Source organism: Polyodon spathula, chromosome 4 (genome assembly GCF_017654505.1).
Source record: "Polyodon spathula isolate WHYD16114869_AA chromosome 4, ASM1765450v1, whole genome shotgun sequence".
Classification (NCBI taxonomy): Eukaryota; Metazoa; Chordata; class Actinopteri; order Acipenseriformes; family Polyodontidae; genus Polyodon; species Polyodon spathula.
Genome location: NC_054537.1, coordinates 53,953,364 through 53,978,291, shown reverse-complemented (window position 1 = coordinate 53,978,291; position 24,928 = coordinate 53,953,364). Strand labels below are relative to the sequence as shown.

The 24,928-nt window shown below is 41.4% G+C and overlaps 1 protein-coding gene across 1 annotated transcript in view; it reads right to left on the bottom strand.

Annotated features, from left to right (window-relative positions):
- The window catches only part of LOC121314638 (copine-4), a 208,193-nt gene extending 207,042 nt beyond the window's left edge, over nucleotides 1-1,151 (bottom strand). Inside the window, exon 1 of the mRNA XM_041248089.1 lies at nucleotides 978-1,151. Within this exon, the coding sequence (XP_041104023.1) occupies nucleotides 978-1,148 (171 nt within the window). The 5' untranslated portion in view covers nucleotides 1,149-1,151. The remainder of the gene's footprint in view (nucleotides 1-977) is intronic.
- Nucleotides 1,152-24,928: the final 23,777 nt, after the last annotated feature.

The following is a 24,928-nucleotide window of genomic DNA, read 5'->3' as shown; positions in this document are numbered from 1 at the left end:
AACAAATAAAAACACTGAACAAAGAGGTCTCTAAACCCCTCATACTGTATGTTTATTTTTTTCCTACTTGGTCAAAGAAGCTTGCCAACAAAGGATTGCTTGGTACGGTTATAGTAGAAGGTTACACGAGGTTACTTCACAAATGTGCTTTTCACTGCTGAAGTCTCGTAAGCATAATGTATGACTTCCAGAGAAGTTTTTGGTTAATTGTATGCCTTTTTAGCGTGAGTAAGGTGATTTACCGAGCCTTTAAAGTCACACACATACTACAGATGTGGAATATGCGTGGTATGTGAGTGGTATGTGCGTGGAATGTGCATGGTATCTGTGTCTATGTCACATAGATAATGACTGTGGAGACAGAGTATCGACTTCCTAAGGTGTATGGAAACCCTGGCCATTGTTTGGAAAAGTGTGTTGCCTCTCATTTGCTCCTTCTCCTTCACCACTTACTGTTCCCCTTTCATATTGGCAATGGCTGAGCCTGTGTTTCAAATAAACCGGCCTAGATACAGTCACCTTCGTCTGCGCCGTCATCAATATTGCCCAATGCTAACATCCAAATGAAGACTCCCCTGAAATTATGCAGACCACTGGCACGAACGTGGATGGAAAAGGACAGGGCAAAGCACAGCACCAAAATCGCATTACAGGACAAATGCTCCCGTTTGCAACAAGTTTCTTCATCAAAACTCGGGGGCAAACACGTTTTGCCCTAGCGTTAGAGATTTGCCCCATCAGGATGTAGTTTAATTCACTGTTTTACAAAAAAATAATTTTAAGCTACTTGTGGTTTCTCAGTTCCCCATCAGGACAAAACTTAAGAACTCAATAGAATTTAAAACTACTGATTATACAATTAGAGCATCAAGTTGATTTTTTTTAAGAATGGCACAAAATACACATACAAATAGATAAGTCATTAGCAGCCAAGTGTTTTTTTTTTTTTTTTTTTTTTTTCAAGCACGTACACTTACCTCTAGCCATTGGCCATGAGACTGCATTTGAAGGATCACACAGGGGTCTGGTTTGGAAAGGGCATCCCGGTCTGATATCCCTTTGCATGCCACTCGCAGTTCAACTTTGGTCAGGCAAGGGCTGTTAAAAATTCCAAGCGTGTTCGCTGCTGACTCGTATATGTTGCTCATTTTCTTCAATTAATGTGTGCTATAGCCCATAAAAAAAACAAAAACAAAAAAAACAATAAAATGGGAATTAGGAGAAAGCAAAAGTATTATGGCAAAGCAATGCAACAGTTATTGTAATATGAGATATATTGTTTCTGGGTTCAGCTAAATGAGGATTTCACTCAAAGGACTGAGAAGCTATTGCTAAAACACATTCCGAGGGTTTATGATTTCAGTAGAAGCTGTTGTCAAGGAATGTATTTGAGATATTTATTATTGTTGTTGTTTCATTACACTACTGGGTGTAAGGACAACCTGCTGTGGAAAGAGAAACCCAGCTACCATTGAGCTGTTTTGACTGGCCTAATAGGAGGTGACATTTACTGGAAAGGTCAAGTGGAACCCTGAGGCCTATGTGAGTGCCTCTTACCTAACCACAGTGATGGTACACCCTCTGAGATCCATTTTAATGCATCCCTCCGATGTGTGCATTTCTTATTTAAATAAAAGACACAAATCTGGTATTGAACCTAACTGTTGTATTTAATAACAAGAATACGTTTGAACTCCTGTAGCAGCTCTCAACTTCCTATTACTGGTGGCACACACACTAAACACGTCATACAGCCGCTGAATGCAAACATACCCCCGTATGCAACAGCACAGTATAGAGTGAAGTTATGCAGTAAACCTGTAATACATAGTAACGGCAAACTGTTGTAGAATTTTGTACTTTCTTGCTTTGTCTGACAGACAGTGTTCTAGAGATTATACTGAGATAAATAAAGAAATAAACTCTATAAATATTAATAATCACGTCCACTGAATATATATATATATATATATATATATATATATATATATATATATATATATATATATATATATATATATATTTTTTAAACTTTACATCTGTCAGTTAGTAAATTAAATTACATTATTGTAATGTGCCAATACAAGTTGATTTATTTGGGAACTGCTGTGTTTCATTAAAATATTTCGTAGTTTATTTGATATGTGTTTCACACACAGTCCATAAATCAACGTGTTTTTTCCTCATAGCTCTCAGATAGGGTTGCCAACAGGCTCCAGAACCTCGGGACACTAAGGCAGATCAGGTTTTTTAATTCACCTCTCTAAACTGCAATGTATTCAACATTAAAGTCAGTGTGAATTGCTTGAGCAGTTTAATTAATGTATTTAATTGTTTAATTGTGGTGGATTCTATCCGGAGAGCCTCCAACAACGATTAATCATATTGCTTGATTTATTTATTACTTTTTTTTATACAGTAAACAATAACTACCAAAATAGTGCAACATCATCATTATAGATAACTTTGCACTCAACTGCTCTCTTTCATTTAGCCTTGTGACAGCAGGTAAAGTTTCTATTTGTTTAATATTTCTTTGTTCACACAGTCCTGCCCAGTCAGAGACTCGGAAAGCTAATCAGCTGCTGTACAGGTCTGATTGATGGAAACGGTCCTCGCAGGCATGTGTGTGCTTTTGGTAACAAGTAAAACAGTTCAATTAATTTAGCGACAGTTCGCACAATTCACACTCACTTTACTGAATACATTGCAGTTTAGAGAGGTGAGTTACAAAACATTAGTTTACCTACCGTAAACCTGGTTCCCTGAAAGAGAAACCAAAACATCATTATGGGATACACTCCTGCCTATTGGTAGGTGTCGCTGAGCTCTTTCTATCAAAGCTGCCGATAGGCCCTTTCCCCTCGGTGACCCGCTCGGTCCCGCATACCGAGGGTACTTAACCGTACGCAGGGGAAACTCGCTCTCTTTTCGCGACAAAACCGTGATGTCGACCGATGCGACCTCGCAGTTGGTGGCCATCTTCTTTTTCAGGGAACCAGGTTTACGGTAGGTAAACTAACGTTCCCTTTCAATTTGAAGATGGCCACCAAAACATCGTTATGGGAAACGTGTACCAGAGCCGTTGCGAGGGAGAAAAGAACGGCAGCATATGATGGACCCTTAGTCCTGCCTGACCAAGGTCAGCGGCGTGAGCGTGCAACCTCGAGGACCCTAGTGCCCACAGAGGGCAATGAGGGATCTATCACATTCAGGTGATAGAACCTGTAAAAAGTATGCGGGGTAGCCCAGCTAGCTGCATCACAAATCTCAGCCATAGAGGCACCTCGAAAGAGGGCCCATGACGTAGCCACACCTCTCATGGAATGTGCGGCTACCCGCCCAGGCGGGGGTAAGCCAGCACCATGATACGCAGTCGAGACTGTGTCCGCAAACCAATGCGACAGATGCTGCTTCGAAAGGGGCTGTCCCAGGGTTTGTGTTCCATGGCAGACGAACTGCTGGTCAGACTGATGCATAAAGGAGCACTTTGGGCCATACATGGGCTAGGGCGACGATGCCGAGTGGACCGCCACAGCGGTGGAAGGGGTACCATAGGGGGCAGTGTGTCATCTCTACCGAGGCGAAGAGACCGACCTGCGTCTTCCCCAACTGTTCCCAAATGCGCTCCACCAACTGATACGTGAAGCCAACACAACCAAGCACGCCAAGAAGCCTAAAATAAGCTTGCTGATTCAACTCAACAGCGGGACCCTGCAGAGCTGGGTCCTAGTAGAGGAATCACACTACTACTACTTTTCTTTTCAAACTGCAAGGCAGTAAAAATAAAACACATATACACAACAACAATTGTGAGTGTAAAATAACAGTCACCACGGCAGCGCGTGCGACTGTTTTGTTTGTAAACAGCACACCAAGTAAGCGGGCTGAAACAAGCTGATGGATTCAATTCAACAGTGGGACACAGCAAAGCTGGGTTCCCGTGGAGGAATCACACTTATTATTTACCTATTTCTAACTGCATGGCAGTAAAGAAACAAATACACATATCTACATGTGGGTTGAACAAGAAAACACAAAACAGCTATCGCTGTAAGGTTTAAGCAGACTGCAATCGCAAAGCAATGCAGGCTGTTAAAGAGAAAAAGAGTAAACACTGCATAGTGGCTGGACAGAGGTGTCTAGCCTGGACTACAAGCAGTCACACGACCAGGGCAGCGCGTAGCCTACAGCGGAGTGGAGCACCGTCTACAGTCAGAGGCAACGAGGCACTGTTGCACTAGGTCTGAGCAGTGGCCAAGTACTGTGTGCACTGAGTGCACCGTGCGACCTAACACCGTGCACAGAGTACCATAAACTATGTGCAAAGTCTACTGTGCAGCATTGCATTCCCATACTAGCGTGTACACCGAGCACCATGTGCACCGGGTGCCATGCAGCACCGGGTCTAATGCACACCGGGTACCGCGTGCACTGAGTCTCGTGCGCACCATGTACCAAGCACCATATACACCATTTGCACCATGTGCCATGCAGCACTGCGTATAATGTGCACCACTTGCACCGAGCACCTCGTGCACCGGGCAACGTGTGCACCGAGCACCGGGCTACCACTTGCATCAAGTACTGCGTGCACACCTGCACGGAGTAACGTTCAGCGTCAGGCACCACGTGCACCGTGTGCACCGAGTCCCATGCAGCACAGGCACACTAGCCTGTATCGGTACAGCGAGTCAGTAAGCATAGTGTGCACCGTGGTACCGAAGTAGCATGGGTTGAGTCTTACGCACCGCAGTATTAAAAAACACAGGCAGCTAAATGTTACAGTACAGATGGGGAAGAGCACACTGTCTGTTTGATTATAAGACCTACACACATTTTGAAGGCCAATGCAGCCCACGTACGTCTCAACTCAACAACGAGAGAGCCTCGGTGAGGAGTATATGGCTAGTTCGGTTGTAAGCAGCCGCCGCAGCAGCTAATCCTCCGTGCAAGCACTGGAACTCGCAACTACAATCAAAACAAGGCCCAACCGGCAGCCTGGAGGCGACTGGAGGGTTAATCTGACAGCGGGGACAAGGGAAGCCCAGCCCCGTGGAGTAATAGCGCTCTCCCATGTAAGAAAGGGTGAAACACACATAATCCTTAACAATAATACTTACCGTACTAAGACGTACAGACAGAGAGAAGCAGCCTGACACACGGAGCGAGCAGGTCTGACAGTTAGAAACAGAATTTAAAAACTACTGATTCCGGGAAAAGTGTCGAAGGCTGGATTTCAGCTTATGCAGCACTTTGTATAAGATCAAGGACTCAATGCAACACAGACAGGTCTTATCGTACCAATCTTGAGAAGCGAAAAGAGAGCGAGTCTCCCCTGCGTGACAGTTAAGTATCGTCGGTATGCGGGACCGAGGGGGTCACCAAGGGAAGAGGGCCTATCGGCAGCTTTGATAGAAAGAGCTCAGTGACACCTACCAATAGGCAGGCGTGTATCCCATAACGATCTTTTGGTGACCATCTTCTAATTGAAAGGGAACCTAACTTTCCTTAAAGTGTTCCAAGATTCTGGAGCATGTTGGCATCCCTACTCTCAGATCAGGTGACACAGATTGAAACATCATTAAAGAAAATAGTGGGTTACAGCAAAGATGCAGCTCTCCTTTCTTGTAAAGGTAAAGTAAACGGTTCTGTATTTTGACAATCATGTGTGGGGGGAGAGGACTAGCGGTAAAATGTATATGTTTCAAACTGAAATCTTATTCTGGCATATATTTCCATTCGGTAATAAAAATAACTAAAAGGCTCAAAACTATAGATTGTGCGCGTCCCTTGTTATTAGCGAGCTGCCAGTTTGTTTTTCATTCAGCAGTGTACTTCAGTTTTCTAGACAGTTTTTGTAGATTTGTTATTCCGTTCGGTATTCGGCTGAATCAAAAAAACTTTGATTCAGTGCATCCCTAAAATATAATATATATATATATATATATATATATATATATATATATATATATATATATATATATATATATGGCAAAAACTCCTAATTAAATCCATTTTGATTCCATGTTGTAACACAATAAAATGTGGAAAAGTCCAAGGGGGGGGTGAATACTTTTGAGAGCCACTGCATATACAGTGCCTATAGAAAGTCTACACCCCCTTGAGCTTTTTTCACATTTTGTTGTGTCAGTGCCTCTGAGTTTCATGCATTTAAATGAGGATTTTTTCCACTTATCTACACACCATGCTCAACACTGTTAACAGGAAAAAAGTTTTTATTGAGAAATAAATTATATATTAAAAATACAAAACTGAAAGCTCATAATTCGATAAGTTTCCACCCCCCCTGAGTTAATACTTGGTGGAAGCACCTTTGGCAGCAATTACAGCAGTCAGTCTGTTGGGATAGGTCTCTATCAACTTTGCACACCTAGATTTGACAATATTTGACCATTCTTCTTTACAAAGCTGTTCAAGCTCTGTCAAGTTCCTTGGGGAGCGTTGATGGACAGCAATCTTCAAGTCATGCCACAAATTTTTGATAGGTCGGGGCTCTGACTGGGCCACTCAAGGACATTTACCTTTATGTTCCTTAGCCACTCCAGTGTAGCTTTGGCTGTGTGCTTTGGGTTGTTGTCATGCTGAAAGTCTCAGTTTCAGCTTTCTTACAGAGGGCAGCAGGTTTTCCTTAAGGACTTCTCTGTACTTAGCTCCATGCCGATGAGAAACATCCCCACAACCTGATGCTGCCACAACCATGCTTCACAGTAGGGATGGTGTTCTTTGGGTGGTATGCTGTGTTGGGTTTGCGCCAAACATAACACTTTACATTTAGGCCAAAAAGTTCCATTTTAGTTTCATCAGACCACAAAACTTTTTGCCACATGGCTACAGAATCCCCTGAGTGTTTTTTTGCATACTTCAAATGGGAATCAAGGTGGGCTTTCTTGAGTAATGGCTTCCTTCTTGCCACCCTACCATACAGGCCAGATTTGTGGAGTGCTTGGGATATTGTTGTCACATGCACACTTTGACCAGTCTTGGCCATAAAAGCCTGTAGCTCTTGCAAAGTTGCCATTGCCATTGCCTTTGATTTTTTTTTATGCCCATGCCCTGATCTGTGCCTTTCAACAACTTTTTCCCAGAGATCTTTGTAAAACATAAATCATTGAATTAGGTTCAACCAGCAGGTTTAGATGAGAACAGGTCAAAAACTGATCACCAGGGTTCAAGCTTTCAAAAGATGTACAGTGCCATGAAAAAGTATTTGCCCCATGTCTGATTTTCTACACTTTTTGCACATTTTTCACATTGAATTTATATAGTAGTAGTATATAGAGGGAGTCTGAGAGAAAAAAATGACACCAAAGTTTGGTGCTTCTTTCATTTGTTTGGTGTGCCAGGTAATCAAACATGCAATTTTCAGGTGTGAAAAAAGTTATTTAGTTAGCTCAACCCAGTTAAAGGTGTTTGAATACTTTGGTTAAAAAGAAGGCCTGATTTGGGCCAGCCCTGCCAAATGTAAATCTGATTAATTTTGGCCCTTACCATCAGAGTGAAGATGTCAGCACACAGGTTCTAGAGGCACATCATGCCACAATCAAAAGAAATTCCTGAAGGCCTCCGGAAAAACAAGTTGTTGATGCCTACCAGTCAGGAAAGGGTTATAAAGCCATTTCTAAGTCTCTGGAGCTTCACCAAACCACAGTCAGAGCCATATTGTCCAAATGGAGAAAGAAACTGAAGCGCAGTTGGGTCATGCAGCAAGACAATGATCCGAAAGCAAGCAAGTCTACATCAGAATGGTTGAAGAACAAGAAATTTAAAGTTTTGGAATGGCTTAGTCAAAGTCCAGACCTAAACCCCACTGAGATGTTGTGGCAGGACCTGAAACAAGCAGTTTATGCTCGAAAACCCACAAATGTCACTGAGTTGAAGCAGTTCTGCATGAAGGAGTGGGCCAAAATTCCTCCACGGCGCTGTGAGAGACTGATCAATAACTACAGGAAGCGTTTGGTTGCAGTTATTGCTGCTAAAGGTGGCATAACCAGTTATTGACTCTAAGGGTAACACGGGGGCATTGGGTGTTGCATAACTTTTTTCAATAAATACAGTGGCTCTCAAAAGTATTTGCCCCCTTTGGACTATTACACATTTTATTGTGTTATAACATGGAATCAAAATGGATTTAATTAGGAGTTTTTGCCACTGATCAGCACAAAAAAGTCCACAATGTCAAAGTAAAAAATAAAATCTACAAATTGTTTTAAATTAATTACAAATATAAAACACAAAATTATTGATTGCATAAGTATTCACCCCCTTTGCTATGACACACCTAAATAAGCTTTGGTGCAACCAATTGTCTTTAGAAGTCACATAATTAGCTGAATGGAGTCCACCTGTGTGCAATTAAGGTGTTTCACATGATTTCAGGTTAAATACACCTGTCTGGGAGGTCCCACAGTTGGTTAGTACATTTCCTAACAAAAACTACATCATGATGACGAAGGAACATTCAAAGCAAATCCAGAATAAGGTTCTTCAAAAGCACCAATCAGGGGTAGGATATAAGAACATTTCCAAGGCATTGAATATCCCCCGGAGCACAGTAAAGTTCATTATTAAGAAATGAAGAGAATATGGCACAACTGTGAATCTTTGTAGAACAGGCCATCCTCAAAAACTGAGTATACGGGCAAGAAGGGCACTAGTCAGGGAGGCCACCAAGAGGCCTATGGCAACTCTAAAGGAGTTACAGTCTTCCACGGCTGAGCTCAGAGACACTGCATATGGCACCAATAGCCCGGGTGCTTCACAAAACTGGCCTTTATGGGAGAGTAGCAAAAAGAAAGCCATTGTTGAAAAAAAAACTCACATCAAATCTCGGCTAGAGTTTGCCAGAAGGCATGTGGGAGACATTGAGCCCGAGTGGAAGAAGATTCTATGGGCTGGTGAGACCAAAATACAGCTTTTTGGCCCCAACGCTAAGCGCATCATCCTGAGAACAACATCCCTACCGTGAAGCATGGTGGTGGCAGCATCATGCTATGGGGATGCTTCTCTGCATCAGGGCCTGGAAAGCTTGTGAAGATAGAGGGCAAAATGGATGCAGCAAAGTACAGAGAAATCCTGGAGGAAAACCTGCTGAATTCTGCAAGAGACCTGGGACTTGGGAGAAGATTCATTTTCCAGCAGGACAATGACCCCAAACATACAGCCAAAGCCACAATGGAGTGGTTTAAAAACAAAAAGGTCAAAAATGTCCTGGAGTGGCCCAGTCAAAGCTCGGATCTCAATCCAATTTAGAATATGTGGAAAGATTTGAAAATTGCTGTTCACTAAAGGTCCCCATCCAACTTGACAGAGGGTAAGCAATTTTGCAAAGAATAATGGGCAAAAATTGCAGTGTCCAGATGTGCAAAGCTAGTAGAGACTTATCCAAATAGACTCATGGCTGTAATTGCTGCCAGAGGTGCCTCTACCAAATATTGACTCAAGGAGGTGAATACTTACACAATCAATTATTTTCTGTTTTGTATTTGTAATTAATTTAGACCAATTTGTAGATTTTATTTTTCACTTTGACATTGTGGACTTTTTTGTGTTGATCAGTGGCAAAAACTTCTAATTAAATCCATTTTGATTCCATGTTGTAACACAAAAATGTGGAAAAGTCGAGGGGGGTGAATACTTGAGAGCCACTGTAAATGAAATAAGTATCAAAATTTTGTGTTATTTGTTCACTCAGGGTCCCTTTTATCTAATATTCAATTCTGGTTGAAGATCTGATAACATTCAATGTGAAAAATATGCAAACATGCAGAAAATCAAACAGGGGGCAAATACTTTTTCACGATACTGTATCTTGTCCCCTTTTTTAATAATGAAGGATTTAGCTTAATTTTGGTTTACATTGTATTACTTTTAACCACAAGGTCAAATGAGCATATCCAAAATGTCATAAGACCAAGGGTCCACTGATAGTTATAGTGAACTGCTCTAGAGGCAGAACTATTTTTATCTGCTGAAATGCCACAAATGCGTCAGGGTTTGAAAGAGATTTGATTGAAAGCGCTCTAGTTTCTTTATTAATTTATACAGCATGTCTTTAAAGAGGTCCACTGAGATGTATTATCAAATTCACATGGATGCTTTAACCAGCAGCATGGAATAATATAATAAAGCCAATATAATTTAAATAGACTTTAATTAAACTGATGTCCAAATAATTTGACCTCTGGCCTAATATAATTATGGTACACGTGTCAATGAATTATGTAAGATGTGTGTGTTGGAATAAATTATTGAATAAGTGTTAAATGTCAAAATATTTCTGAATTGTATGACTATAATGTTTTATCAAACAAGAATTTAGATATTGTATTTTAGATATTCTATGCTCATTCTTCTCTACATATTTTTAGGAAAACTGTCACGATAAGTAAATGTGTTGTGAGTGTTTACATTCATTTTTCATTCTTTTAGAGATATCATCTCATGTAGTTTGGACTGTGAAGCTGAAAATGACATCTGCACAAAAGAAAATATGTACTGAAATTTGACAAATCCTTACCAATGATTGGTTGATTTATTGTATGTGATTTGTAATATTTAAAAGTAGACTATGAGAAAGAAATATACAGCAGATAGTGTCCTGAAAATGTTCACTACATTTTACCATTTCTATTTTAGATTAAAATGTTGCAATAGTCTTAAAGATAAAAAGTACTTCTGTTTTACTGTTCACAATAGTGTACATAACATTCAAGAGTGCATAAAAGACAAAACCATAGTATAGCTTATCAGAGATGAAGACTGGCGGCCACAGCTTGTTTGTTTGCAGCAGAGGTGTCAATACTCCCTGTAGGGCAGTGTGTGTGTGTGTGTGTGTGTGTGTGTGTGTGTGTGTGTGTGTGTGTGTGTGTGTGTGTGTGTGTGTGTGTGTGTGTGTGTGTGTGTGTGTGTGTGTGTGTGTGTGTGTGTGTGTGTGTGTGTATCTCAGTCCTGGGGCAAAGAAGTACAACAGGGTATGAAAACAGCTATACTTGTTGAGGCTGTCTTCCAGTTAAAGGGAAAAGAAAAGGTACTGAATCGTGAATAATAACTGATGCCACCGCTACCACAAACACACACACACACACACACGCACACACGCACACACGCACACACACACACACACACTATAACAATGAGAACAGCAATTCTAAACTTGTATTTCTTTAAGCTGTAATATGTGTTCACCATATTAGCAATGACTTATTCATTTGAAGCACTGTCCAGGTAAGCAAGCAACACCTTTTAAATGTATGCAAGTCAAAAATAAAGCAGACAGAATACAGGAGGAAGCTGTGCCTCTAGTTTTAACTATTTTGAACATCTAATATACTGAACAGAACAGTTCAGTTAAGTGTGAATGTGTTAAAGACTGGATCTCACTGCTCCATCATTACTTTTAATTCCTCATATAAAAACAATGGGAATTGATTGTTTTTTTTCATTACTTTCAATCCATCAAATATATAGAGCCGGATTAACCTTTTGTGAGCATGGCTCCAAACAAATTTGTGGGCTCCCATTTGTGGAACTGTTGTAAAAGACAAGAGATCGACACAGAAATTGTCTTTGACACATCACGTTTTTGAGCGCCGCTTAAATGTTTTTTTTTCATAATTTTTTTAGTCACTAATCACCGGTGTAGGCTCAAAACACTCACGCAAAAAAAAAAAAAACACTCTCAGGTGTACTTTTAGTGTACATTGAAAACACTCTACTAGTCACTTTCAAAACACTGAAGTCACGTTCAGAACAATCCACTTCGACGTTCAAAAAAACACAATAAGTACTTTCAAAACACTCTACAGTACATTAAGTTCCAAATGTATACGTTACTTTTTAAGGTTATGATATTACATTTGCATTTTCCCCAAAACATTTTTCAGCTAAAGAGAACTGAATTAACCAACATAACAATTTACTAATAGAAACTTTAACCATTTAGTACATCAAAATACGGAGTTGAAATACAAAGCAAACAAAAAATAAAATACCAAAATGAACTATATACATATTATAATTAAACAGTATTATATCCAGAAACACACACACACATAAATACAGTAAATTGTAATCTATGGATAAAGGATGACCTTTCAAGCATACTGGTTTGAGTTCTTTTGCTCCAAAAACAGCAATCATTCTCAAGGGATTACAAATGTTTTCGCTATACAACATGTTACCTTGTTTAATACAACTTTTTAAATGAACAAAAAAATATATTTAATTAATATTATAACAAATAGTAACATACTGATGTACATTCTGATAGAATGTGTCTCTTTTGTGGCTCCCCTTTGTGGGTTTTTTTTTGCGTACCTTGTGTTTGTACATTAGGTGGCCATCTGTAATGAAAAAACACTGGCACTGTCTCTGAAAATTAGCCTTTCTTCCACTGTTTCCTTTAAGTGCATCTGGGTATTTTCCATTTGATGAATAACTGATGTAAGATAGCAGGGAAGGGGTTAAAATTCCTCCCTGCTAAAACCATGTGAAATGCACTGTGGGTGAATTGGGCTAAGGGTTTTAATTGTGTTAATTATTTTTATTGTTTAGTTAATCCCCTGCACCTGGTGCTAATTGTAAATTGAAGCCAGGTGCAGGGTATTTAAGAGAGGCAGCCAGTTTGCTTAAAGGTGCTGAGTGAAGAGCCTGACTGCGTGTGTGTCCAGTCGCATTGAAGAGCGTGAGAGAAGCCCGTTTGTGTTTTGGTGTTTGTCAGCTAAACGGCTTAGCCGTCCCGAGTATTAGTTAGGTTCCCGGTGATGTTTAGTTAGAGCTCCAAAAGACAGCTAGGTGTTTTGTTTCCGGTTTTGTTTGGTGTTTACTAAAAAGTGCGCGTCAGCGCCAGAGAACTCCATTTTCAGTGTCTTGGGTCTGCTTTTAAAGGGGCAATGAACTCTGAAAGTGGCGCAATCTTTTACGCTGAATATATCTTGAAAGTTGGGCTCTCTTTTTCTAACAGGTCTACCCACTGTGTTGAAACTCTCTGCACGTGGCTGGATTGTGATGTTGCACATGATATTAACAATAACACCGAGGCAGAATTGCATTCTGTTTAGTTAGCTAAATAGTAAATTCATACTTAGTTTTGTTTAGACAAATTTAGATTAGCAGTATTATACTCACATTTTACGCATGTTTAGAAGAATATATAGACTGCTAACAAAATATATTGATGAAATAAAACTAATATGCTAAATGTATTAAATACATTATTTAAGTAGTTATTAAATACATTATTCAAGCTGTTATTTAAGCAGTTATTAAATATGGTATTATGTACATATTTGTATTAAACTATTTATTTGATTGTGTTACAGCGGAGTGTTTTTAGCAAACTTAGCTATAGTGTTTTGTTCTTGAAAGGGTGTGTTTTGAATGTGAATTTTTGTTTTTTGTTTATTTAGCAGACCCCTTTATCCAAGGAGACTTACAGAAATTAGGGTGTGTGAAGTAGGAATCCGCTGCAGAGTCACTTACAACAATGTTTCATTTGAAAGACACAGCACAAGGAGGTTAAGTGACTTCCTCAAGGTCACACAGTGAGTCAGTGAGTGACCTATGATTTGAAAAGGGGACCTCCTGGTTACAAGCCCTTTTATTTAACCATTGGACCACACAGTGGCCGGTTCATGACAGGTTCTTGTTTATGTTGGGGATCTGAGGAACAATTTACTTTAAGAATTATCAACTGTACATTACAGTGTGTGGAGAAGTAAGCCAGACAAGAATGTGACTGACCTTTACTGGGATTTTACTGGTACTCCCGAGTTAACCCCACGATTTTTAATCAAAAAAGCATCACAGGACAGTCTTTGACAATTAGTATGATGGTCTTTTTTCATTTAGAGCTTGTGAATTTAGTGCTCATGAAAAGTTTGAGTCACTGGTTATAGTCAGAAATCATGTCAGCAGGAGAAATAACAGCTTCTCCTCTTAGATCTGTGAGCATACCCTAACCTTAACCCTAAATCTAACCCTTAACCCAAATGCTAACCCCTAACCTTAATCATAACCTGAACACCCTGACCATGCAGTCCTGATTCAGCCTGCTCTCTCAAGTAGATGAAGCTCATCAAAGTTTCATGCAAAGTTTCAGCTCAATCAGTCCAGTGGTTCGGGAGGATCCAAAATGGTGGCTACTCGTCAAGTGCGGTCACCCTTAAAAAGTGTGTAATTGCATACCATCATCAACATATATGTGAAGTTTAAGGGCAGTAGCTGCAATGGCTTCAAAATGAGACTTGATTTTGGTTCATTTCTGTTGCAGAAAATAATAATAATAATAATAGGCTTGGAAGCCTAATTATATCTGTTAATTTTTTAACATCTATAATTATAAAACAGTTTAAATATAGGCTCTATGTCTTGTTCTAGTAGTTTACAATAGCTTACCTACACTATTATTATCGGTATACTATTGGTATCGGCCGATATGGGAAAATGATCATCGGCTACCGGTATCGGCCAAGAAAATCTGAATCGTTGAACTCCTACTTATTTTGTTTGTAGCCCAAGTCAGATATGAACCAGCACCTCAAAAAAGAGAAAAGCTTACTGCTCCACCTAGCCTCCAATAGAAACTTAATATGAAATGTACAAGTATCCCTGAATGGACACCCAAAACTTACATTGAGATTGATAGGTAGGACTTTTTTCTGAACAAAAGGTCTGTATCATAATTGGATTTAGATAGATGCTTACCTTGCTATAGGTTAATAGCAAGTGACAGGGGTGACAAAGAATTGAGAGCTAATTTAAAAGTAATTACACCTGCTTTAAAATAAAATGGACTGCTCTGGTGCTACAAACCCTATCTTGATATATAACTTTGTCTTTTATTAGCTTCAGTTAATCTTGCACTAAAACTTGTATTGGAAGTGCACCCTTGTTATATCGCCCCTCACTATACTGCGGATTCGGATATATCGCGGTCCTGGAGTTGGCTCCCAATTTTTATTGTCTAACTGCATATGCCTTAGCTACAATATACATAGGCACTTAGAATTACTGTTCATTTTATTTCGTTCTGCACATTACAAACAACAATATACAAAACAATTAAAAACAAAGCATTAATATCGTACTGTTCTCATATACACACCTATTGAACAATAACACAAAGCAAATTCAATATCTACTTGCTGAAGCAGGTTTTATTTTAGCCAATGAGATGTTCACATGTGGCAGCAATGCACTAGCAAAAGCCACGAGGCAGTGACATCAGCTCCCTAGCAACAAGCCTCCTATGTTGGGAATTGATTCTTTCAATGCAGCGGGTTTGTGCATTTGAGAAAGGAGAGGAAGACTTATGAAATTAATTGGAGAGAGAAGTTGATGAGAAGCAGTTAGCCTCTGCTGTACGAATTAAAATAGTGTGCTGCTTTTTATACAAAAAATGATAAAAAGCAGGTTGCTTAGAGGATTTATACTGGACCCTGATGCCCCCAATAAAACGAGGGAGTGGTTGTACAGTATTTATAAGCCTATTTGTTTTTCTACGGGCCTCTCGCTATATTGCGGCCCTCAGTATAATGTTTATATTGGACCCCGACACCCGCGATATACAGTATATCGATTGGGTGTTGTAAGTGTAACTTTCAAGTGCATTTCAAATCAGTACTGCAATAAATTATTCATTTACTTCATTCATATCATATTAATTCACTTAAGAACATAAGAACATAAGAAAGTTTACAAACGAGAGGAGGCCATTCAGCCCATCTTGCTCGTTTGGTTGTTAGTAGCTTATTGATCCCAGAGTCTCATCAAGCAGCTTCTTGAAGGATCCCAGGGTGTCAGCTTCAACAACATTACTGGGGAGTTGATTCCAGACCCTCACAATTCTCTGTGTAAAAAAGTGCCTCCTATTTTCTGTTCTGAATGCCCCTTTGTCTAATCTCCATTTGTGACCCCTGGTCCTTGTTTCTTTTTTCAGGCTGAAAAAGTCCCTTGGGTTGACACTGTCAATATCTTTTAGAATTTTGAATGCTTGAATTAGGTCGTCACGTTTTCACGGAGTCTTCTTCTACTTGACATCCCTTTGTGTATAGAAATCGACCTTTTATATATTCTAGCTACCACTGCACAGGTGCATTAATAGAATTGGTGTGGTAGGTGAGTTAGTAACCCCCCCATACTGTGGACTGGCCTGTGTAAACTTAACACCCACCAGAAAAACAGATATTCTACTGAGAAGTAGCATGCAGAACAGAAACAACAACAGTTCTTCAATAATCTGGAGAGCATTCTGACAATCAAATAAAAGCTGAAGTTTGAAAATTATTATTATTATTATTATTATTATTATTATTATTATTATTATTATTATTATTAATTACTTTTTTAAATTGCAGACTGTGGCCATTAGGGGTCAGTGTGGCATTGTGAGGCGAACAAGCTATAGTCCCTCAGTTTTAATTAAAAAAGCAAGAATCCAGGAGTTTATATTCTGGTGTGGGTCATTTTGCTTCGTCAATATCACTTAAAAATGTGCCAAATGGACATAATACTTACTAGGGGTGTGCCGATTAACGCCAACAAACAGAATATCGGTAAGTATGGCAATTATTTAGAGTATGAGTAACACACAAGTAATTCTGCTGTTCCCTTTCAATTCGAAGTCAACCACCAATGACATTATGTATGGGATATGCCTGCCCATTGGGCAGGTATCGCTGGGCTCTCTATAACAGAGTGGCCGATAGGCCCCTTCCTGGGATGATGCACTCTGTCCCGCCCACCGAGGGAATAGAACTGTCATCCTAAGGAAGTCATTTCTCTTTTTCCTTCTCGAGACGGTATTGTAAGACCTCTGTGTTCTCCTCGAGTCGAATCGGATCGATTGTATTTTCCTTGCATTCATTCTGAAAGCTGTCTCATTGCCTTCACAGAATCAACGACTTTGAAAAGACTGTGCCTTTTGCCTTTCTGTCTTTCAGTGGCCTCCTCGATTTGCATGGTAGGCCGCTTTTTGTTATCTGTCTGTCGTGTGTGAGCAACTGCCTGTGCAGTCACCCGCGGGTGGTTGTCTATTTCTTTCTGAGAGTACACAGTTCCTCCACGGGGCTAGGCCTTGCCTTATCCCTACTGTTGAGTGACTCTTCCAGCCATGCTCTCCTCCATGGGGCTAGGCCTTTGTGCATCCCCGCTGTCAAGCAGACCTTGTCAGCTGCTTAGGCCTGCCCACCTAGGTGAGTAGGGCCTTGTAAACAAACAGTGTGGTCTCCCCTACACTATCTATTCTACCTTGGTTTTGCAGTCTTCTTCAACTTGACCACCCTTGTGACCCCCTGGTGCATGCTATGTACTGACAAGGTGTGTGTGACCGCGCGGTTACCCCGGTGCTTCGATACCGTGGCACATGTATAGCCCTTGGTACTTTGGTATCTCAGTGCACAAAGTGTTCATTGCATACGGAACATGGTGCCCAGGGCTACAGCGTCAGTGCATGGCACTCGGTGCAAATAGTACTACGGTATTCGGTGTGCATGGTGCTCAGTATGCACAGTGCACACGGTGTTCTGTACCCTCCTCTATAGTGCTAGTGGGTGAGTGCATGGTGTTGTACTATTAATCAGTGCTTGAGTGCAGTGCAAGAGGTGTTCAGTGCTCAACCCATGCAGAACACTAGACTCATTGCAAGGCCTGCAATGCAAATATCCCGCAGGAGGATAAAAATACCCTCTGTGCACTGTGCTTGGGTGTCCAACATGCAACTTTGGCCCTCGAGAGGGACATGGTCTAGAGCATCTGTGTGGCTTTTCAGCCACGGGTGAAGGAAGCTAGGTTGGACAGGGCCAAGAAGTTCCGCATCTTCAGTGGCCGGACCATCAGCGGCTCTTGGAGCTCCACAGCCCATCCTCCATGACCTGTCCCAGGACTCTCTAGTCACTCAGCCTCCCGTAGTCACTCTCCATCTCCGCAAGCAAGAAGGGTGAAGCGTTCCAGGCAGGCGAGGGACATTATGGACCTTAAAGCCTAGATGGCCCAGGTCCTGGAGCTCTTGACCAAACAGGCACCTGCGGCCCCGGCCATAGTCCCACCTCCGTTGCAGCCCCAATTGCCATACACCCCCTCGCCCAGGAGAGATGAGAGTGGATGGGAAGAGGTGTCCCAGCAGGTGCAAGCGGACACACTTTCTATAGCGGCCTCTGGGGAGGGGAGCCTCCTTCTCCTCTGACATGCAGGTAGGCAAACCTCCTGCTGAAGAAGAGCCTGGCTTTGAGGTCGCCTCGGAAGCCAGTGCTCCTCCGTTATGTAGCTCTGTTTTGGCACTTAAGGGACACGCTGCAGCCTTCCTGCAGACCCCTGGATGCCTCCTTGACCCGGTGGCCACGGAGATACGTCTCCTCTCCAGCACGCTGCTGCAGATCTCCGGTCTCCAAGGGTAAGCTCTTGGCCGGAGCCTGGCTCGCTTGATGGTGGCTCGTAGACAGCTGTGACTCTCAGAAGCCAGAATTCCTGATGCGGATAAGGCCACACTGCTAGACATGCCTATATCCCCAGGACATACCTTTGCGCCAGCCGTGGAGGGGATCTTACAGAGATCCCACCCGGAATGTGAGGCATCCTGGCAGGTGGCCTTGGTGCTCCCTCCCCATGCTTCCACGTGAGGCAGGTCGAACCGCTGGCGAGCTCCTCAGACATAGACACAACTGTCCACCAGGACAGTTCCAGTCCCCACAGCTCCACTAAGGCATCACCTACAGGGCACTCCAGCAGCAAAGAACTGGCCCACCTGGCAGGCAGAGGGAACACAGGACATAGCCAGCCCACACACCCACTCCCAGGAGGCGTTTCCAGGGCCAGCGCCCTAAACAAACTGCCCCGCCGCAGCCTCAGCAGCCCAAGCAGAGCCCCTGAAGACAGGAGGCCTCCGACCCCCTTTTCGGCACAACAGCTGCAGTACTGGAGCGCTTGAACCTCGGACTCCAGGGTGCTCGCCACCATGCAAAACGGTTACGCACTTCAGTTCCACTTGTGACCTCGTCCTTTTCGATGTGTCACAAATACTTTCCTGACCGACCCTCTCCAGGCCTCGGTACTTCAGAAGGAAGTGGCCGCCTTGCTGTGCAAGCAAGCCACTCATCTCGAAGACCCCACCTCCCAGGAGAGGGGTACTAGTCAAGGTATTTTCTGGTACCCAAAAAAGATGCTGGCTTTCGCCCCATCCTAGACCTGAGGCTGTTATTTTGTTAATTTGGTTTTGTTTTATAAATAATAAAGATTGCACACCTGTGCATTAAAAGATAACATTGTGCTGTGTTGAGGAAATGGAAATGGGGCTGGTGAGAATGGTAAGAACGGACACCAGCAACACTACACACAAAGGGTCAAGTATTAAAATATGGTATCAGAGGTGGGGTGTTGCAGAAGAGAAACCCTTAAAATGGAGGAACTTATCAAAACAATCCTACAAGCCAATCCCACAGCAGCGCTACAAGAAAACCCCTGTCGAGGTAGGGGACAAAGGTACGATAGCTCTATTAGACTCGGGCTGTGGCAAGAAATGCGGATAATATGTATTCATGGGGATAGTAAGACCTCTACAGCCACTATGGATAGGCTCTCAAGAGTTAAAGTTAAAAATGAATGTGTTGCCCAGACTGCCGTATCCAGTAATTGTGGGACAGGATTGTAACGTCTAATACAACTGAGGGAAGTTTTGGTTACTGATGAGAAGCCAGGACCCTCTAGTGGCTGTGGCCCAGAATTTCGAATGTATTTCCTCTTGATGATGAGGTGGTGAGGGAACCTGGTAAAACGAGAAAGACCCGAAGCCAAAAATATAGATGCCAAGCTAAGCCCCAACGGATTCCAGGGGGCACGTACACAGGGAAAAGTAGGGATCCCCAACAGGAGCGGGATGCCTGAGCCAATGGGTAGGTCGGAAGGCGCTCCCTCTGATATGTGGGATGAACTTACAGTATCACCCCATGACTTTAAAATAGGATAATAATTTACAATATGCCTTTAACCAAGCTGTTGTAGCAGACAAAAACTATTGGGAAAATAGAGATAATGTTACAGTACCGCATTTCATTGTTAAGAATGACCTCCTTTATTGGGTTACTGGAACTGAAGGTTAAGACTAGAATATATTTTTTGTTGAGTACGCCACAAACATCTAAACAACCGATATCTTCCATGCATAAAACGTGTATTGGTTTGTTAATTGTGTTGTTAATTGTCACCTGCACCTGGTTACCATTGAAAATTAGAGCCAGATGCACCGTATAAAAAGAAAGGAAGCAGTCTTTTCAGGGCTGCTGTGTGTGAAGAAGCCAGCTTGGTAGTGTGTTCAAGCTTCTAGAAAGAAAAGGTGCTGTGTAAAGCATTTTTATGTGTTTTGGTTTTGTTTGAATTTGTGTAACAGGTAAACAGCTTAGCTGTCCTGTTTTATAGTTTAGGTTCCTGTTTTGTGTGTTAGTCAGTGCTCAGAAAAGAGCTAGGTGTTTGTTTTGTTTATTTCGTTTTGTTTGTTTCTTAAAAATAACGCGTCATTGCTTGAAATTCCCATTTATGTGTCCTGGGTCCTGCTTTTAAAGTGGCAACGAATCGCCGAGAGTTGCAAGCTTGGTTACAATATATATATATATATATGTATATTACACAGGGAACTGGAACACGCTGTCCTACAGTTCGATCCAGAGCATCTCAAATATGCTCAATGGGGGACATGTCTGGTGAGTATGCAGGCCATGGAAGAACTGGGACATTTTCAGCTTCCAGGAATTATGTACAGATCCTTGCGACATGGGGCCGTGCATTATCATGATAAAACATTAGGTGATGGCGGCGGATGAATGGCACGACAATGGGCCTCAGGATCTCGTCACAGTATCTCTGTGCGTTCGAATTTCCATCGATAAAATGCAATTGTGTTCGTTGTCCGTAGCTTATGCCTGCCCATACCATAATCCCACCGCCACCATGGGACACTCTGTTCAGAACATTGACATCAGCAAACCACTTGCCCACACGACGCCATGCACACTGTCTACCATCTGTCTGGTGAGCTTTCCTGAGACGGTTTCTGACTGTGCAGAAATTCTTTGGTTGTGCAAACCCACAGTTTCATCAGCTGTCCGAGTGGCTGGTTTCAGACGATCCTGCAGGTGAAGAAGCCGGATGTGGAGGTCCTGGGCTGGCATGGTTACACGTGGTCTGCGGTTGTGAGGCTGGTTGGACGTATTGCCGGACGTAAGGCGGTTTATGATAGAGAAATAAACATTCAATTCTCTGGCAACAGCTCTGGTGGACATTCCTGCAGTCAGCATGCCAATTGCACGCTCCCTCAAAACTTGAGACATCTGTGGCATTGTGTTGTGTGACAAAACTGCACATTTTAGAGTGGCCTTTTATTGTCCCCAGCACAAGGTGCACCTTTGAGAGAAATAAGCTTTCTGTACATATGGAAAATTTCTTGGATCTTATTTTAGCTCATGAAACATGGGACCATCACTTTACATGTTGCATTTATATTTTTGTTCAGTGCATATATATATATATATATATATATTACAAATCTAAACAAGAAAATGCAAATAAATAAATAAACCTCTGAACAGACAGCAGTTTACAACATACGGTACATATTTATAAAACTGAAACGATAGCAATACATTTTTTACTTTTCAACAGCAATCGGTTTATTATCAGATGAGCAAAAGCAAGTGAACAACGTAGATAAATAAACTTAGAAAAAAATTTTTTTATAGAAGTGCACAGCACAAGAAGTTATAAAAAAAAAGTTTAATTTATTTTTCTAATAAAATAGATTAAAATTTTTGACAAAATAGTATTCCTTTACCTGGAGCATAAGGCTGTTCACAATCAGCACAGATAATGTGCTTCTCCACACTGTCTTTCTGCACAGGGCACAGTTGTCCGAAGTTTTATTTTTATTGCACTTGCCAACCTGGCATTGGCGTCTCTTGTAGCTCTCAATGGGGTTGCCAGCTTCAGCTGTGGGTACACCCTTGGCAGTCTCCCTCTGTTCCAAATGCTTCTTGCAAAGCTCCTGTGCTAACTGTAAAATATATTTTCTCCTTGGTAAATTCTTCTCCGTGCAATATTTGTAAAGTAACCAGGAGCTGCTAGGTGCAATACATTGTAAAACACCTGAACAGACCACCGTCAGGAGCCAGCTTTCACAGAATACTTTCGTGCCATCTGATCCAAAACATCAACTTTATATTTTGTTGCGTAGTAAAACTCCATGGTCTATGGTATTTATTTTCACTAGTCCCGATGCTAATTGACTGACCACAGCAGTGCAGCTGGCAAGCAGGCACCAGTCTTCAAAAGGCTGATTGAAAACAATAGACTGTCAGTCATTCACACAGGCAGAGAGTAGAGACTAATCTGATTACAGCTAAACACATTGCAGACTGGCAAATAAAAAATAATAAAGTAGAATACTGTTCTGTACAACCAAAATACAATTGTTTTCTGTGTGGCCATCAATGTGACTGCTCCTGAGGCTTTTAGGTACAATGTAATATATCTCCTTTATTTCTGCACTTCTATGTTTCATTCTTTGTGAGAATACTTAATACATACGGACAGAAAGGTACATGAATGCGCAGCCCCATATGTGTTACACAACTGGAGAAAATTACATTTTAAAACCAAAAACCGCCAAAATGACCACCATGGGGCTTCTAGTGTTAATCAAGCCACAGCTAAATAAAACAGAGGCTATTTTGTCTTGTGCCTGTCCATTGACCAAGAAAGGTCAGAGCTTTTCTGGGATTAATTGTTTATTATCGCAGGCTCATTGAGAACTTTTTGAGAAGAGCTGTTCCTTTGACGGAATTCACTACAGCTTCCGCATCTAATATGGTGATGTGGTCAACAGAGACTGAGGAAGCCTTTCTAGATTAAAAATCTGCACTGTGCTCTGAACCTGTTCTAATATGCCCTGACTTTAACAAACCATTTATATACAAACAGATGCTTTGGAAGTAGGTCTGGGGGCAGTATTATCATAGTCCTGGGATGGCGAGGAACATCCAGCTTTGTAGAAGCGCCTGCCTAGGGAAAAAGAACTATGCAAATAGAAAAGGAATGTTTAGCTGTCAAGTGGGCGGTAGATGCTTTAAGATATTACCTTTGGGGAAGGAAGTTTACACTTTTTACAGACCATGCCCCACTAAAGTGAATGTATCGTCAAAAAGAAGAATGCGAGAATCACTAGGTGATTTTTGACGTTACAGACCTACTGTTCTGAGTTAGAACATAGAAAGGGTAAAGAGCACATCAATGCTGATTTTCTTTTTAGGTTTCCACAGCCAGCAGAAATGTTGTATGCCTGACCCCACAGGATTGTGCACAGGGGGAGAGTATGTGATGGAGTGTATGTTCCGGACACTAATAGAAGGCTTTAGGGCCATGGTGTTATGGATATACACCCCATCTTATTAACGCTGTCTGTATTAACTGTTACAGCATTGTAAAAGTAATTTTATTATTGTATTTTGAATAAGTGTAAATGCAATCAGCTGTGACTGATCGGGTGAGGAAATAAAAACATTATGGTTAGTTTGTTCCAGGGACGGTTCTACCATAAGGCTTGGGGGGAGGGGGGGGCTGCTTCACTTTGGGAGAATGTAGTTCAAAACATGGGTAGTTGCAGCAAAGCAATCTACTGCACACCAGCAGCTGGTAGAAAATAGGAGGCGCCTTGCTAAAATTTTGGATGCTGTAATATATTTGTCCGGCCAGGGTTTAACACTGAGAGGGCATGAAGAGGTGCACGATTCTTCAAATAAAGGTAATTTTTTTAGAACTGATTGAACTTTTAGATAAGTATGATTCTTGTTTAGCTTCAAACGTAGCAAGTCAAAATGCAAAATATACCAGCAAAGAAATACAGAACGATCTTATTAAAGTTATAGCATCTGTACTGATTGAAGAAATTGCTGACAGTGTCAGGAAAGTTTTTTGCCGTTACAGCTGATGAGACTAGAGCCTGTGGTAAAAAATAACAGTTTTCTATATGTGTACGCTTTACAGATAAACAACTAAATGTCAAAAAAAAATCTCAAAGATCTCACTGCAGACTGTCTGTGTTAGCTTATTACCAATAGGCATCAAAGCCTTGGTATAGACTGTAGTAGCACAGTGCTATGATGGGGCTTCTGTCATGACAGGCAAGTGTAATGGAGTACAGGCCAGGCTGCCCGGGTTCATCCTCATGCATTTTACATTCATTGCCAGGCACATAGACTTAACCTTGCTCTAGCTGATGTCAGAGTGGCAAGAGATTTTTAAAATTTGTGTAAGGGCTTGTATGTGTTTATCAGCCAGCCTTCAGTACATCAAACATTTGTGACATTGCAACAGACGCAACATTTAAAAGACAGAGAACTTCTACGCATTTCAGAACCAAAATGGGCTTGTCAGTGGAGAGCGGTTTCAGCAGTTAAGGGAAGGTTTCAATGTATAATAGAGTGTTTGGAGAAAATTGAAGAAGGGGACAGCAACAACTCCACAGAAGCGGTGATCTATTGCAGAATCCTGCACTGGATCTTGCCAATGCCATACAGCTAGTAAATGATGTCAAGCAAGCATTTAGTCACAAAAGATTAGAAATGTCATGAGATGAACTTTGGTCACGAATAGAAGATTTGTGCAATGACTGTAGTATTTCTTTGAAACTTCCTCCTAACAAAATAAAATCTATCAGGGTTTCTTTACAGAGACACCACAGGGCAACACCATGAACCAAGCAGAGACCCAAAAAGCCATTTAATGATTGAGATGTATTTCACTGTAATCGATTGTTTCAACTAGTGACTTATTACAAGGTATGCAAGCATTAAACTCTACTTCTAGTAATTTCAGTTGTTGTTGAAAAATGTGGTGATGCCCTTTGTATAGATAAGAGCCTTCTAAA